This window comes from Arachis stenosperma, chromosome 9, assembly GCF_014773155.1.
Source record: "Arachis stenosperma cultivar V10309 chromosome 9, arast.V10309.gnm1.PFL2, whole genome shotgun sequence".
Classification (NCBI taxonomy): Eukaryota; Viridiplantae; Streptophyta; class Magnoliopsida; order Fabales; family Fabaceae; genus Arachis; species Arachis stenosperma.
Genome location: NC_080385.1, coordinates 9,914,906 through 9,932,266, shown reverse-complemented (window position 1 = coordinate 9,932,266; position 17,361 = coordinate 9,914,906). Strand labels below are relative to the sequence as shown.

The following is a 17,361-nucleotide window of genomic DNA, read 5'->3' as shown; positions in this document are numbered from 1 at the left end:
TACATGGACAGCGGATGCTCTAGGCACATGACCGGAAAGACAACCTTCTTCATAAAGCTTGATGAGTATGATGAAGGACTTGTTACTTTTGGTGATGATGGTAAAGGAAAGATAGTGGCTGTTGGTAAAGTCGGTAAAAGCTTTTCTTCTTGTATAAATGATGTTTTTCTTGTAAATGGTTTGAAATATAATTTACTTAGTGTAAGCCAATTGTGTGATTTAGGATTTGAAGTTATTTTTAGAAAATTTGTATGTTTAGTTGTTTGTGAAAAAAACTGGGGATATTTTGTTTGAAGCTAAAAGATGCAACAATGTATATGGATTAACTCTTGAGGACTTGAAAAAATAAAATGTAACATGTTTTACTTTTCTTGAATCTGAAAAATGGCTATGGCATAGAAAGTTGGGTCATGCTAGCATGTACCGAATTTCTAAGCTAGTAAAGAAAAATTTGGTTAGAGGAATTTCCAAAATAAAATTTGATAAGGATCTTACTTGTGATGCTTGTCAATTAGGCAAACAAGTTAAATCCTCTTTTAAACCAAAAGATGGAATTTCAACCAAAAGGCCATTAGAGATGTTACACATTGATCTTTTTGGTCCAACAAGAACTCAAATTTTAGGAGGTAAACACTATGGTTTAGTAGTGGTGGATGATTACTCTAGATTTGGTTGGGTACTTTTTTTTGCTCATAAAAATGATGCTTTTCATGCTTTCTCAACCCTTTACAAGAAAATTCAAAATGAAAAAGATTTAAAAGTGGCCCATTTGAGAAGCGATCACGGAAAAGAATTTGAAAACCAAGACTTTGAAAAATTCTGTGATGACTTTGGAATTACTCATAATTTTTCATGCCCTAGAACACCTCAACAAAATGGGGTTGTTGAAAGAAGGAATAGAAGCCTTCAAGAGATGACTAGGGCTATGTTATGTGAGAATGAGGTTCCTAAATTTCTATAGGCTGAACCTGTAAATACAGCATGCTATATTTTGAATAGAACAATAATTAGAAAAGGGTTAAAAAGAACTACTTATGAACTATGGAAAGGAACCCCTCCAAATCTTAAGTATTTTCATGTTTTTGGATGCAAGTATTTTGTGCTTAACAACAAAGAAAATCTTGGCAAGTTTGATCCAAAATCTTATGAAGGAATGTTTGTTGGATACTCCACCACTAGCAAGGCCTATAGGATTTATCTCAAAGAACATAGGACCATAGAGGAATCCATACATGTTACTTTCTATGATTCTAACTTAATTCTCAGTACTGTGATAGATAATGATTCAGATGGTGAAGAAGCTGGAACAAGTAAAGAAAATTCCAAGTCTACCCAAATTGAAGAATCTGCCAGTCCAGTTTTGTCTCGTCAGATTGGAGGAGACATTTCCATTTTGTCTCTTGAGCCAGCACAAGAAACTGAAACAGTGAGACCAATAAAAACTCATCAAAGCTTAACACCACAAAGGAAGCCTAGAGAATGGAAGTCTATGAGGGGTTATCCTCATGACTTCATCATTGGTGATCCCTCCCAAGGAGTGACAACAAGATCTCAACCAAAAGACAACCTGAACCAAGCAACTTTGCACTCTTGTCACAAATGGAGCCCAACAATGTCAAACAAGCTCTTGAAGATCCATCATGGGTGAAAGCCATGCAAGAAGAGCTTGCACAATTCGACAAGAATGAGGTTTGGACACTAGTACCTCATCCGGATGGTAAGAAAGTTACGGGTACTAAGTGGGTGTTTAAAAATAAACTTGGTGAGGATGGACAAGTTGTTCGTAACAAGGCTAAATTAGTGGCCCAAGGTTATGATCAAGAAGAGGGCATAGATTTTGATGAGTCTTTTACTCCGGTAGCTAGAATGGAAGCAATTAGGTTGCTTCTTGCCTATGCTGCCCATAAGGGTTTCAAAATATTTCAAATGGATGTTAAATATGCTTTCCTTAATGGCTTTATTGATAGAGAAGTGTATGTGGCTCAACCCCCGGTTTTGAACATAAAGATTTTCCAAATCATGTTTTTAAACTTTCAAAGGCTCTTTATGGCCTTAGACAAGCTCCAAGAGCTTGGTATGAAAGGCTTAGTGCCTTCCTATTAGAAAATCAATTTCAAAGGGGTACCACAAACACAACTTTATTCATTAAAGCATCTAATGATGATATGCTTCTAGTTCAAGTTTATGTGGATGATATTGTGTTTGGATCGGCCAATGAGTCCTTATGTGAAGAGTTTGGAAAACTCATGACTAGTTAGTTTGAAATGAGTTTAATGGGAGAGCTAACTTTCTTTCTTGGCCTCCAAATTAAACAAACTCCTAGTGGTACTTTTATTCACCAAGGAAAGTATGCTAAAAAATTAATCAAAAAATTTGGCCTAGAAAATTCCAAACCAATGGGAACTCCAATGCATCCAAACACTAAACTTGAAAAAGATGATAATGGAAAAGATGTGGATGAAACAAGGTATAGAGGTATGATAGGATCACTCATGTATCTCACATCCTCTAGACCGGACATTGTTTAAAGTGTGGGTGTATGCTCAAGATTTCAATCTCACCCAAAGGAATCCCATCTTTCAGCCGTTAAGCGCATCATTAGATATATTAAGGGAACTAGTGAGTATGGCTTATGGTATCCTAAATCTGATGACTTTTGTGCAGTAGGGTTTTGTAATGCAGATTATGCGGGAGATAGAGTGGATAGACGGAGCACCTCCGGCATGTGTTGCTTCCTTGGAAGCTCACTCAACATGTGGTCAAGCAAAAAACAAGCCATAGTGGCTCTATCCACAGCTGAAGCTGAATATATATCCGCACATGCATGTTGTTCACAATTGATTTAGTTAAAAACGCAGTTGGAAGATTACAAATTAAAGATCAATAGTATACCCTTATTTTGTGATAACATTAGTACTATAAATATCTCAAAAAATCCTGTTTTGCACTCAAGAACTAAGCACATTGAGATCAAATATCATTTTATTAGAGAACATGTGCAAAAGGGTACTATTGATATTCAATTTGTAAAATCTAAAGAATAACTTGCTGATATTTTTATAAAACTCATCTGTGAAGACAGATTCTGTTTGCTAAGAAAAAAGCTTGGAAATGTTTGATTTAAGCTTTATTGAGAATTTGTGAAATTTTGACTCTGTTCGGTTTTATCTCGTAGGAATGGACGAGATAAAAATAAAGGCATGCTGGGAGAGCTATGATCAAGGGGGAGACTGCGCAGAAATTAATTCCTATGGGCCCCACTAAATCTCTTTGACCCCATCATGACCGTTTTGTTAGTTCCTTATTTTTTTGAAATCAAAATCTCTTTGTGTTCTTATCAAATCTAGTTGAAAGAGGCATAGTATCAAATCAAATCTTTCCTTTCAACTAACCCCTTGATTTAAGGAAACCACTTTTTCAAATTCTTAGAAACCGCCCTGGTTAATAACCGCGCTCATAATGGTCATTAACTTCCTCCATTATCTCTTTCCAATCAGCATTTAATGCCTCTCTAACCTCTCTCCACTCACCTCACCCTTTGGCCTTCTCCTCAACCTCAATCTTCATTCATTCTCTTCACATAATGAAAAAGAAAACTGCATCGAGAAAGAGTGAAAGAATTTGTCTCTCTCAGAAACCCTCCACACCCCAATCTTACACACATATCCACATTCATTCTACATCATCATCTTCTCCTTCACACCCCACCAAACGCACGGCCACTATGAGAAAGAAAGTGATTGCCCACAAAAGCTCAGGAAGAGGCAAAAATAAAGAGCCAAGTATTGAGGAAGAATCATCTCACACCTCACCCATTGCATCACCACCACCTCCCTCACCAAAGAAAGCAACACCACACACATCAGGCAGGAGTTCTCAGAAGCCCAAAGGTTTCGTGTTGCATGAGACCAGGGGACCCGCAAACCTTGAATCATTGGAATTCAAGAACAAATTTCATAAGCCACATTCCCACTATGATCCATCAAGGTTTTCTACATGTGCATTCTATGAATTCCACCAGGAGGTTTTGGAAAAGAGGCATCTATGTTTCTCATACTTGGTAAACCTTGATAATCTGGCTGCCAAAGGGATCAACTTGCATCCTCTGTTTGACAAACTCAAATGGTCCCCATTGCTCCTCATTCACAAAATGGTTTATCCAGGATTAGTGAGGCAATTTTATGCTAATCTGAGATTGATTGACTGTAGTCTTCACTCCTATGTGAAGCGTGTGCATATCACTCTGAACACTGAGACCATCAGCGCTGCCCTTGGCTACACAGATGAAGGACCAAGGGTATACATGACTGACAAATGGGATGTAAATGTTGGGTTTACATACAAGCAAGTTCTTTCTCATATCTGTGCAAACATGTCTGGATTGGACGATACTATTCCTACTCACAAAGCTCTCGGACCAACCAACTCACTGCTGCACCGTATCATAACTCACATCTTGACCCCATAGACTAGTTCTCATAACAGGGTAACAGTATCTGATTCTCTCATAATATTTGCTCTTGTTACTTCCTCTCCTATTTCATTTGCTTACCTCATGATTAGACATATGTGGGAGTCTATAAAAAGTACCAAGAAGGCTAATTTACCTTATGAAATGTTTCTCACATGTATTTTTGAGTACTTTAAGGTAGATTTAACAAATGAGAATGTTGAAAACAAAGTCTCTTCGATCAAAGGAGGTGGAGCTGTTAAAGGAACCAAGGGTAAGAAATCAATACCTTCAGATAGCGATTTTGAAAGTCAGCCTGCATCCTCCAAAGCAACCGAATCAATAAGGGAAATTCTCAATGAATTCTCAAATATGTCTGAGCTAATGGTGCAATCTCATAGGGCGGCTCGCAAGCTAGCCTATGAAAATGAAAGGGCTTTGGGGAGATGTAAAGAGAGAGTGGGTCTGATGCTGGAAAACTTGGAGAAGGATCTGGGAGTTGGTAGTGAAGAAGACGCTGGAGAATCTGATTTCAATCTCTCTGAGGATTAATTACTGTTTACTTTAGGATATTGGCTTAAGTAGGCTCAATCTGATACTCTGTTTTTTGTTAGGTTGGATACTCTTATAACTCTGAGATACCCTGTAATACTCTGTTTTGTTTGGTTATATCTTGCATATTTTGTTTCCTATAACAAAATCTTTTTGCAGGTGCCCCTTTGATGACAAAAGGGGGAGAAAGTGCTAAAATTGAAACTGAAATTCAAGGGATGAAATTCTCTCTTGAGAATTCATGATCACCCTTGATAGAATAATACACTTGATGATTGATTGATTACAATTGTAATGCATCTGAATTCATGGCTGCCTGATTGTTTTCTTGTAATTTACCTTGATGAATATGCTTGTTACTAGTGGAATAGGATTTATCTTGATGAATATGCTTGTTACTAGTAGAAGTTACTAGTAGAATATGAATATTCTGCTTTATCTTGGTAAATAAGCTTGATGAATTCTATTTTTTGGCAGTCTCTTTAGGCATTAAGTGTGAAAATAAATGTTGAAATTGCTGTGATCATGCAATGATTAAAAATATTTTCTTACCATAAGTATATTGCTCTGACTTTAATGGAAAATATTTTAAACAGTAATTTATTTTTAAAAGATTTTTAGTTGATCATTGTTTGAGCAGAAAATCAAATTATTGATAACAAATGAGTTTTGATTATCATCCAACTCTGCTCATAAATCAAGCATTTAGCATCATGTAATGAATATGCTAAATAACATTGTTATTTGAGGCTTGATTAAAATATTACAGGTTAGTGCTTCCCTTGGGAAAATAAGCATACATTAAGGGGGAGCCATGTGACATTTAGAAAGGGGGAGAAATTCAAAAATTCAAAAGGAGTATTCCTTACTCAATCTTAAATTTCTTTCCATTTCAATTTTAATAATGTTTGTCATCAAGGGGGAGATTGATGAGTTTGGAAAACTCTAAATTAATATTTGTGATGACTAAACATTATTAATTATATTAATTACAAAATTATTAATTTAATTTTCATTTAACATATGTTAATTAATAATTTTGTGATGTAGGTTTATAATTGGGCCGAAAAATAAAACAAATATTGCAAGCCCAAATTCATATTCAGCCTTGTTGAATGTTTTCTATGTTATATAGCTGAATTGTTTATTGTGCGACTTGGGCCAAATTGATCCATTATTGCTACAAGCCCAAGTTAAACATGCTTTGCTATTTGTCCTCATGCATGATCCGAAAACAACTCATCTAGAAAGCAAATGTTATTTTTCGCCATATGAATGATGGCTGAAATACTCTATCTTGGGCCAGTTTTTATTAAATTTCAACATTAAGCCCATATCAAACCAAAGATCCAATGCTTGGTCCGAAACATAATGAAAGAAAGCAAATTGGCTCCATGCTTCCAACGGATTCCATTTCTTATTGAGGGATGGATTTCAAAATTTAATTTGCTAGCATTGGAAACATAAATGAGAGAGAGAGAGAGAGTATGAGTGACATGATTGATTTGATTAATGTAGCACGCCACTCAAGCAAGGGAAGTAAAAGCAATCCCATTAATTTGTTCCATCTCAATTAATTGCTTTTACTTTAACTCTACATTCTCTCTCATCTTTCCTTCTTCTCTTTCGGTCTTTACTCAGCAACCATGGAAGCTACACCTACTCACCGAAAAGAAGATGGAGCAAGTCTAAAGACCATCATGATGATGGCAAGAAAACATAAAAAATGTAGTGGCTAAGATCTTCAACCATGAATGGTAAGATATGGTGAGGAGATATTGGCTTCTTCATACCAAAAATGGTAGAAGGAGATTCGGCCAGCATGGAGGAGATTCTTGGAGGGATGACTTGTCTCTGATTCTGCTCAACCACCACAGGAAGTAGCTAGAGTGGCGAAGTGATGGAGGAGGCAGAGATTGGAGCAGATGAAGCCATCATCATCATGAAGCATCAAGGGCCAGAAATCCATCTTGGAGAGCAAGCCAAGGATGGAGCGCTCGGATTGATAAAGAGTGATGACCAAGGAAGGACTAGAGGTATTTGCATGTTGGGTTTTGCATGGGTTACCTCTTCTCTCTCTCTGCCCGAACCGGTTACAAGTGAAGGAAAAGAAGTTAAGCTTGGTCTGTTTTGGTTTCAACTGTGGAGGCTTCACTCTTCTATAAAAAGGGTGAACAGCCACTGTTTGAAGCAAGGAGTTAGAAGTAAGCATTGAGAATGCAAGGCACAGAAGTCTCAGAGCTACCTAAACTTACAGATTTTCTTCTCCTTCAATGTATTCTGTTTTGTATTTTTCTGTTTAATTTTGTCATGTCTTAAGTCTCATGGAAAAGGCAAACAGTGAGGTTTGTATGAAAAAGCCATAGAGCGGAAAAAGGCAGAGAGTGCAAAATTAAAAGAAAAAGCCATAGATGTCTTAGAGTTTCTTTGTACGTCTATGTTGTGTTTCATGATTCTGTGGGAATCCCCTTATAAGTTGGGCTAGCACTTTACAGCTTGTAATCAGGAAGACTATAGTGAAATTCCATCATTGTTGTGATGGAGACTGGATGTAGGCTGCACTACACTTAGCAGCTGAACCAGGATATATCTAGGTGTAATTTTCTCTCTCTTCTACTCCATTTCTGTTTCTGCTGCATAGGAGCTAAAACAAAAAATATCTCGTGCCAAGTGACGAGACAAAAATAAAAGTCTCATGGTTAGGGACGAGACAAAAAAATCAAAAAGTCTCCTCAAAGACCAGAAAGTGTAATCAAGCAAAAAGGGGCTAAGATTCAACCCCCTTCTCTTAGCCACTGAAAATCATCAATAACCATCACGTAACTGAATAGAACTTCATGAAATCTGAAATTAAGACTATGTTATTTGGTTGAATCCCCATGTTCCCTTCTTTATTCCTTCTAGGGTCTCCAGCACCTGTTTCATAGAAGGTCTAAGATCTTTAGGACACTGCACACACTGAAATGCTAACTCTGCCACAGCTGTTATCATTTCCATCAACTTTTTATCTGAACCAAACTTGAAAATTGGATCCACGAGCTCCTCCATTGCATTGTTTAACATCTTAGTGATTCCAAACTTGGCTAGAGTAACACTCTCTCCATCATCCAACAAGCTAGGTGGTTTCAATGATACGAGCTCAAACAAGACCACGCCAAAGCTGTAGACATTGCTTCTTCTATCACTGACTCTTCCAGATTCATAGTAATCTGGATCTATGTAAGCGTGAGTTCCCACTGGCATGGTTGAAACATGTGTAACAGAACTTGGAAGTGACCTTGAAAGTCCAAAATCCACAACCTTAACAGTCAAGTTTTCATCCAAGAGAATGTTGCTTCCTTTCACATTGCGAGATGATGCCTGAATCATGAAGATATACTAACGCGGTTGCAGTTTCAATCGCAATGTTCAATCTAGTAGGCCATGATAACTTTCAACTGGAAGGTCCTTGAAGACGTTTAGAAAGGGTGCCGTTGGAGATGTACTCATACACTAGAAGATGTTTCTTCCTGTGACGAGAGCTGCCGCCATAAAGTAACACCAAATTTTGATCCTGCAAGAGACTTAAGATCTCTATTTCTTTCATGAATTGCTTGATGGACTTTTCTGTCTCGTTGTGGAAATGTTTTACTGCAATTTCGCGCCCATCCTTAAGTTTTCCTAATCACAAATGCACATCATTAAAACAGAAAACTTTACAAATCAACTTCATCTATGAAAATTTTACTCCATTTTCCACTCTTAACCAAACATAACTCTCCCTCTATTGATTGATTATAGCATAGCTCACAAAGGTTATTGTCTAAAATTTGAAACATTGAAACTAGTGGGGATTTTTATACGACAATCAATAAGAGAATAAGGTCCCATGTACAATTTTTTTTCTTTAAATATATGCAGAAAAAATGTGTCATCTGTTAGCATCTTACCATAGTAGACAGTGGCAAACCCTCCCTTTCCAAGGCAAGTGTCAAAATGTTTAGTTGCTTCTTCAAGTTCAGCATGGTGGAAGATTTTAAAAGCTGAGACAGATGGATTCATAATAAAGAAGTAGTTAATCCTTTGTTAATTATGCTAACACCAAAAAGACAATGTGAAAACCATGAAGGATTAGAAGGGACAAAGAAAATGGTCTCAAACCTTTTTCTGAGTTTGCTTCAAATTTCTCGTCTTATACCATTGAGGATCTCTAGCACTTGTTCCATGTTTGGCCTTAGTTCTTGTGGAGAATTCATGCACTCAAGTGCAAGCTCTGCTACAGCAGTTATCATCTGCTTGATTTTATGGTCTGATTGGAAGCCAAGTCTTGGATCCAACACCTTGTTCATACCTTGGCTTCCAATTTTTTTGCTTAAAATTGTAGCGAAACTCTCTTCCTCACAACCTTTCCAATACTTAGAGAGTTTGGATGATATAAGCTCACACAAAACCACTCCAAAGCTGTAAACATCAACTGTGGCACCAACCCTGCCGTATGATACATATTCTGGGTCTATGTAACCACGTGTCCCTACTAAATCACTTGTAACATAGGTATCATCGATGGAAACTCCTTCTGGAAGTTTCCTTGACAAATGTAAGCCACCAAGTTTAGCACAAAGGTTCTTGTCTAGCAGAATATTGTGGGATTTTACATTGCGATGGACGATGCCATGATAATGAAGATAGCTCAATGCATTTGCAGCATCAATTGCAATGTCAAATCTAGTGAGCCAATGTAGTGTGCTGCTGTGTGACATTTCAAGTTGAAGATAAGAAGCAAGAGTGCCATTTGAGAGGTATTCATGTGCTAGCAGGAACTCCTTATGATGAAAAGGCACAACCATGAAATGACACCAGATTCTTATGAGGTAAGATATTTGAGATCAAATCTTCATAGAGGAACTGCTGGAATATGTGCATCTCATTATTGGAATATCTTTCAGTTGCAACCTCACGCCCATTCTTTTTGCCTACAAGTGTATACCACCAGAATAAAGTAAATCTAAACCATATATTCTTTCATATGTGTCTTTTCCCACTAAGTTGGATTGACTACATAGATCAAAGAAGTCATTGTGCCGTTTCTAAGTGTTGAGTTCATTGAATAACTAACAACCTTGATGATGACAAACCATTGATATAGTCCTTATTTACTTGTGTGCATCAATATCTTATTCAGGTATTGCAGGTCAAGAAAAGGAAAGATCTTCTAAGACCAATAATGCAGCAAGCAATATTTCAGGCACATTAGCATTCATTGAGGAAAATCTCCTATTACCGGATCGTGACTAACAATTCTAAGCTAGGTTGAGCTTAGGTGTTAAGAGTCTGGTTTGAACTTTTGGATTGGTGTTTGTAATATATTTGATTATAGTAAAAACTTCACCATGGTTTGTGGTGGAGACTGGATGTAGGTCTCATTGCATATGAAGACCGAACTAGGATATATGGCTGTCTCATCTTCTTTCCTCATCTTTGTTACTGTCATTTCGGTGCGAGACAAAAATGAAAATAATCTCCTGTATTATTGATTTACTGCTCTAACAATTTTAAAGTATTATATTTCCTTTGATTTCTTGACTCAACCCCCTTCTTAAGGCTTAGGGAAACCTTCACTAAGTATTGGGGTGCGACAAAGTTTTATGTTGGTTGTCTTCAGCCTAAAACAACCCTACATGGATTCAAAGACAGCCTTCCATCATGGCTATATTTTGGGATGCGACAAAGTTTTATCTAAGCTGTTGGAGGCCTAACACAACTCTACCAGGATCCAAAGACATGTCGAGTTTCTTTCGTACGTGTGATGTGTATGCTACATATTGAGTGTGAGACACTGAGATGACTAGTACCCTATTAATCATTCAATGAGATGTAGACTCAACTTATATTGTATTCACATCTCATCTGATAGTGAACAATGGAGAACTGAGAATGTAAAACCATGTAGGTGCATATAACAACTATTCCTTATTCTCTTACCATAGTAAACTTTCTCCAAGCCTATCTTTCCAAGCATATTACATTGGTCAAAATTATTTGTGACTTTTGCAAGTTCCCGGTAGGATAAGATTGGCCACTTTATCTGAATTGAATCATTTGGAGATGTGCCAGAAGAAGTTCCGGGGAAGCAGCTTTGAAAGAGTTCACTACACAACCTCATAAGGTCAGTACCAAGTGAAGTATGGCCACTTGTTCTGCTTAAGGATTACAGTGTCACATAATTAGAAAAATAAATAAATAAAATCATTTGAATTTTTACAGAAAAAGAGTAAATAATTGCTAGATAGAAAACAATAGTTACCTCCTACTTATTAAGAGAGAAAATATATTTCTTGATCATTTTGATAAATAAATCCAAAAACAAATTCTAACCTTCTAACATTTTTCAGGAATTAGTAACTATGGATAAATTATCCCTGTTAGTGCAGAAATTAAAATAGGAAATAAAAAAACTGTCAAAGAACACATAGTCAAGGGAAATGCACAATAACATTACAACAGGACAAGAAACTACTTTGAATCAGTCATGTAACCAAAAGCAAAATGTAATTGGATGTTTCAATATATCTTTGTATTAATTCCTTCTTTGTAAGGTCCATGAAAATTTATTCATACAAATTTTAAATTTAAGACCAAAGAAAATTCACGTTTAGTTAGATGAAATAGCAGCACTGATACAAGGAAACATATCATACTTTTCAAACCACAAAACATCAAAGAAAGTAGTGAAAAGAAAGTATGAAGAACAGAACATACCTCTAAAAACGTTGAGGTTGCTTAATAAAATGGCAACAACAATGATCTTCCCAAAGGAATTAAGAGCAAATAAATAAAACAAAAAGAATGCTGCTTAATCCTAAGATACAGTACTTTTAAGCGATTTTTAGCTCCATAAAAAGTCAAAGCAAGACCAAGACGAGTGTAAAGCAAGTCAGCAGTCAACACATATAGACACGCTATTTGGTTCAGCTGATATAATTTGGAAGAAACAATGAAGGAGAAAAGAAGAATTAGAAAGCCATATAAGTACGAAGCATAGTTATATTTTATATGGAAAATATACTTATGACATTCCGGTACCCAGATGAATTATGAATTGGTATGCATGAATTGTTTGCACAATACATCACGTAATTGGTGAATTCATGTAACCATGGAATGAAGGAAGAACAAATAACCAAAATATATTAACTTGGACCATATGCTTGGTACGGGTTTCTAGATAGAACATACAAGGCATAAGGGAGAGACAAGACTCAAAGGTTGTGACTCTATTTTCTACCTCTACACTGTCTCATGCTCCAAGCAGATTTGTATCTCCTTATATTTTGGTATTTCTGTTTTGAGACGGTTATCAACCAAGCCTAATTGATGCTATGTTATTTGGTGAAATCGCTGTGTTCTGTGCTTTATGCCCTGAAGGGTCTCTAGCACCTGCTTCATGGATGGCCATAGTTCCTTAGAACATTGCAGGCACTGAATGGCAACCCAGCCACAGCTGTTATGGCTTCTCCTATCTCGTTGTCTGATTGAAAACCAAGGCATGGATCCACCAGCTCATGAAATTCTTGGTTTTGAATTTTGCTCATGATAAGACTAGACAGTTTTAACTTCATGCTGATCTCTATTCAGATCCAAAGCTTTCATGGATGATAAGATCTCAGACAAAAACCACCCCAAAACTTTTAAGTGTCATTTTTGTCACTAACCCTGTAATATTGGAAATACACAGGGTCCATATGGCCATTAAGTAGTAAGTAGTAACCTCTTGTGAAGAAGTTGAAACAACCAACAGAAGAGTGTGCGAAAGGCCAAAGTCTGAGACCTTAATGCAGAAGTTTTCATCCAAAAGAATGTTAGCAGATTTTACATCATGGCAAATAATGCCTGAATTGTGAAGATAAGCCAATGCACTTGCAGCCTCAATTGCTATATTCAATCCTGTATGCAAAGGTAGTGGAGTGCTTTATGTCTTTTATGGCTGCCATGAAATGTACTGGAATATTAGCATGAGTTCAAGACCATGGTAACAGTAGCCATAAAACGAAACAAGATTTTGATGGCTTATTTGACTTAAGACTTTGATTTCATTCTTGAACTGTTGAAGCTTGTGTTTATTTTCAGGGAAGAAATATGGAACAAATCAAAACTTAAAAGAGAAAACACAAGAAGGAATTCCAAGTGGTCAAGCACAGTTAAGAGTTGAGACTTGAGTGAGTAGTAGTAGTAGGGCTATAGTAATGCTACTTCATTGTTCCTTCCTTTTCTTTCTTACTCTATTTCCCCATTTAAATGTATTTATTCATTTTAAATAAGATATGGTGTCAACTTATCTAACATTTCATATATTGACTTATTTAAATCTCACTCAATTTGTCAATGGTGGACCATGCAATATGAGTCTTTCCAGGTAACTCACTTTCTCTTTACCCTCTCTCTCCTCCCAGTTTTATCCACACTACTACTCTTTTACGCGTACAATCAGCGTTTAATGATTTAATCACATATTTCCATTTTTTTAATTAAAAAATATACAAATTTAATTGGTACCCTTTTAGTTTTTCCTGTATGAACCTATGTACCCAATTCTCTTGATCCCTCCAACTTTAAGATTGGTTCTCAAGGTGAGAATTTTCTCTTTCTTTCTTAATTAGTTTCTTACCATACTTAGATCACTTAATTAATTTGATTAACAATTCTTTTCGGTTTTCCCTTGTAAGATTAAGGTTTTTTCTTTGCTAAATGTGTAACTTAGGGATTTGACTATATCGGAGGCAGTGATCACAGATCATAATTCATAGGAGTGTGTGTGAGTGATGCCAATTCTCTCATTTGTATCTCAGTGTTTCTTCTTCCCTAATGGTAGTGGAAGTAAACACCACACTTTACATCCAATTATTGGTTCTGAGGTGAAGGGAGGAAGCAAATTGGTGCCTCTGGATTCTGAGGAACCAAGTAGTGGTGATGATGAACAACATGTAGTGCCTCTGGATTCTAAGGTTCAAAGAATCTGGGATGAACCAATGGTTCCTGTGATCTCTGATGAGTTACCAAGTGACCATGATCAAAATCAATCACTTTTGTTGGTTGATTCTGTGTGCTGCCACATAAATGAGGTGTTTGAGTATTCTGAACTTGAAGAAGCCACCAACAATTTTGACCCTAGTAGAGAACTTGGATCTGGAGGATATGGGACAGTTTATTTTGGTAAGAACATATACATTCCTTCTATTTCAGTTAGTATGTCGTTTCATTCTCTTTGTTATAATAAAGTTATTTTAGGTTGTTAGGGACTTTGATTGTTCTAATCATGCATCCTACATTGTAGCATGATGGTGTGCTTCATCAACATAATTATATTGCAGTTCATCCTATTATATACCTTCTTAAGCATGAGTTAGTTGATCATTCAAGATGTTACCATAGATCTTTCAATCCAAACGATTTTCTCCCTCTAAAATGATTATTATTTGAATGACAATATGAATCGGTGTTTAAAAAGAATTTGAAAAGCTAACTGAATAACTGCAATTATGGTCACCAAAACTCAAATTAGATGTAACTTGGGTCACTCAAAATAAAAATTATTCAGAAAGAAAAAGCAAATAAATTTTAGTTACCAATGGTTTGTGACATGGTATCAGGGTATGACAGAAAAATTTAGAGTACTATTCTTGTTACTCTCATTCCTCTAAATAAAAGTATGATTTTAGCATCAGACAAAACAGAGACTTATGCATTATCCACACTTTAAGCCTCCGAAAGAAAAGACTCTTATGTGTGAGGCTTGTTAAATTTATAAAATCATTCATGATTCATATGCCTATGCCTAATGGTCTAACCTTTTAGAAGAGATGATTTATGACAAGATGCAGTTACATTGTCACATGTACAGCGCTGCTAGTAAGCAATGGCAAGAATGTAGCCATGTATGGTTGAGCTTTTATTTTAGCTTGGTGTTGTAATAATTGGAATCATGTTATTAACTCTATACAGTTACTTGCCTGCAACATCATATAACAAGATTTACTAGTTTTTGTTTATATGCAGGAATACTCAAAGATGGACGTCATGTGGCAATAAAGCAGTTGCACAAAGACATGCTGAGGAGTTTAAGGTTGCATGACGAGAATTCCGAGAGCAATGATAGAGTCACCAAGTTCTCAAACGAATTTGCCATCTTATCTCACTTGAAGCATGGAAATCTTGTCCAGCTATATGGCTGCACCTCTCCTCAGAGCCATGAAGTACTGCTTGTGCAAGAGTACATTCCCAATGGAACCGCTGCAGATCATCTTCTCAACAGGAGCTCTCCTCCGTGGTCTACGCGACTAAACATCGCCATACAGACTGCAGAAGCATTGGCTTATCTACACAGTTCTAGCATAATCCACCGCAATGTGAAAACTAGCAACATTCTGCTTGACATAAATTTGAATGCTAAAGTTGCAGACTTTGGATTATCACGCCTTTTCCCAGAAGGTGTAACTCATGTTTCCACTGATCCTGCTGGGACTCCGGGTTATGTTGATCCAGAGTACTATGAGCATGGCCATCTTTCTGATAAGAGCGATGTGTATAGCTTCGGAGTAATATTGCTTGAGCTGATAACATCCCTGCCGGCATATAGCGAGGACGATAAAGAGCCTTTTCTTTCCAACTTTGCCATGGTTAGAATCAGCTGTGGGAGACTCCAGAGTATTGTTGACCGAGATCTTGGATTTCAGTCAGATGATTGGAATACTAAAACAATTACTGCAGTGGCAGAGTTAGCGTGTAAGTGTCTTCAGAGCCAAAGTAAATTGAGACCTTCCATGGAAGAGGTGTTGAATAGCCTTGTGAGAATTAAAAGTTGTTGAAGCTCTTAGAATGCTCTTATCTGGTGTTACAATAATGTCACGATTGCTCAAATTCTCTCATGCTAGCATGGTGATTTATTTTGAGAAGAAAATAGCTTAACCAAAGCAAAATATCACTTTTATATCTTATACTTCCTCTGCTGACTATAAATAAACACCATGTCTTATATATATCTTATATACTTCCTACCATAACCAATCTGTTTTCATCTGTAAAAGATATTGTGTATTGGGACACCGATTAGATAAAAAAAACTTCCTTGATTACCCTTATCAATATTTTATAATGGTACTTGTACCCTTAACCAAAATCAACCAAAACCTTTGTTCTTCTTCTCATACTCTCAAAACTCAGACTCCAGCCTTCTCCGGCAAGAAACTCTAGTGGTAACATAGATTCTACCCCCGGTGGCGAGGGAAGCAGCCTCTTGAATCCCTGCTTTGCATCTCAGCCTTCACCACTGTCCGCCATCGATATGATCAGATCATCAGCTCCCTTGCCATTTGTTGAAGTTGATGTTATTGTGTTGGTTTTATAGATCTCAGATATAAAAGGGGGTAGGGGGAAAAATGATAACGGCAAAATGGCACTAATTTTATCATATATTTAGTTTACTGTCAAACAAGATATAAAAATGGTATTTTTCTGTCTATATCTCAATGTATATTTATGAATTTCTCCAAACCAAATGTATATATTTGTTATGAAAATAAGTTAATCAGTCTATTTCTCCTGTTAAAATAGTTTTTAGAAAATAATGTTACTATAAGCATCCACTGAATATCATAATCAATCAAGCTACTCCCTACAGTTCCAAGAAGGATTAAATTGCACCATAACAAGAGAATTTGACAACATACAGGATTAAAATAAATAAAGAAGTTGTATGCTAATTAGCATAGTTATCAAACCCGAACCGGACCGGTCGGTTCGACCGGAAAACCGGTGAACCGGATCTTAGACCGATTCGGGTTAATCATCTAACCGGATAAGCATACAAACCGGTTAAATTCGGAAAACCCGATCAAATCCGGTTTAAACCGAGAATTGAACCGGACTGGTTGACCCGATGACGTCAGCACGTCCACACTCAAATCTAAAAAATTTGGAGCATATACCAGCGCTGGGGTTCGAACTTGAAACATTCAAGTTATAAAAAAAGTCTGCCACCACTTGGACAAAGTTACTTTCTGTCCTTAATTCTATCTTTTAATAAATATATTATTAATTATTAGATATATCCTAATTAATAACTTATATATTAATTCTTTTAGTCATGCAAATTTAAGATATTTTACTTATCTTTTAGTCATATTAATTTAATTTATTTTTGTTTTATATTTAATCTTTCTTAAATTAATTACTTTTTAATTATATCATTATTAAAATAAAAATTAAACTTTGTTAAATATCTATAAATTAAAAAAATATAAGTAAAATTTTTTTATTAATCATGACACATTTTTGTTATTGATAATTATATGATATCTATTAATATTAATATTTTTTAACATATA

General features: G+C 36.2%; 1 protein-coding gene and 1 pseudogene across 2 annotated transcripts; one reads left to right on the top strand and one right to left on the bottom strand.

The window, feature by feature from the left end:
• Positions 1-7,466: 7,466 nt before the first annotated feature.
• On the bottom strand, positions 7,467-9,828 carry LOC130949021 (LEAF RUST 10 DISEASE-RESISTANCE LOCUS RECEPTOR-LIKE PROTEIN KINASE-like 1.3; annotated as a pseudogene).
• A 3,554-nt stretch (positions 9,829-13,382) lies between these two features.
• On the top strand, positions 13,383-16,496 carry LOC130948693 (LEAF RUST 10 DISEASE-RESISTANCE LOCUS RECEPTOR-LIKE PROTEIN KINASE-like 1.2). Of its 2 annotated transcripts, XM_057877537.1 has the most exons (3): positions 13,383-13,608; positions 13,740-14,191; positions 15,035-16,496. In XM_057877537.1, exons 2-3 carry the CDS (start codon positions 13,801-13,803, stop codon positions 15,841-15,843), a joined length of 1,200 nt encoding a protein of 399 aa, XP_057733520.1. In that variant the 5' UTR covers positions 13,383-13,608; positions 13,740-13,800; the 3' UTR covers positions 15,844-16,496. The 2 variants fall into 2 exon arrangements, with proteins under 2 accessions (XP_057733520.1, XP_057733521.1); XM_057877538.1 differs by lacking the exon at positions 13,383-13,608 and having other exon boundaries at positions 13,630-14,191.
• Positions 16,497-17,361: the final 865 nt, after the last annotated feature.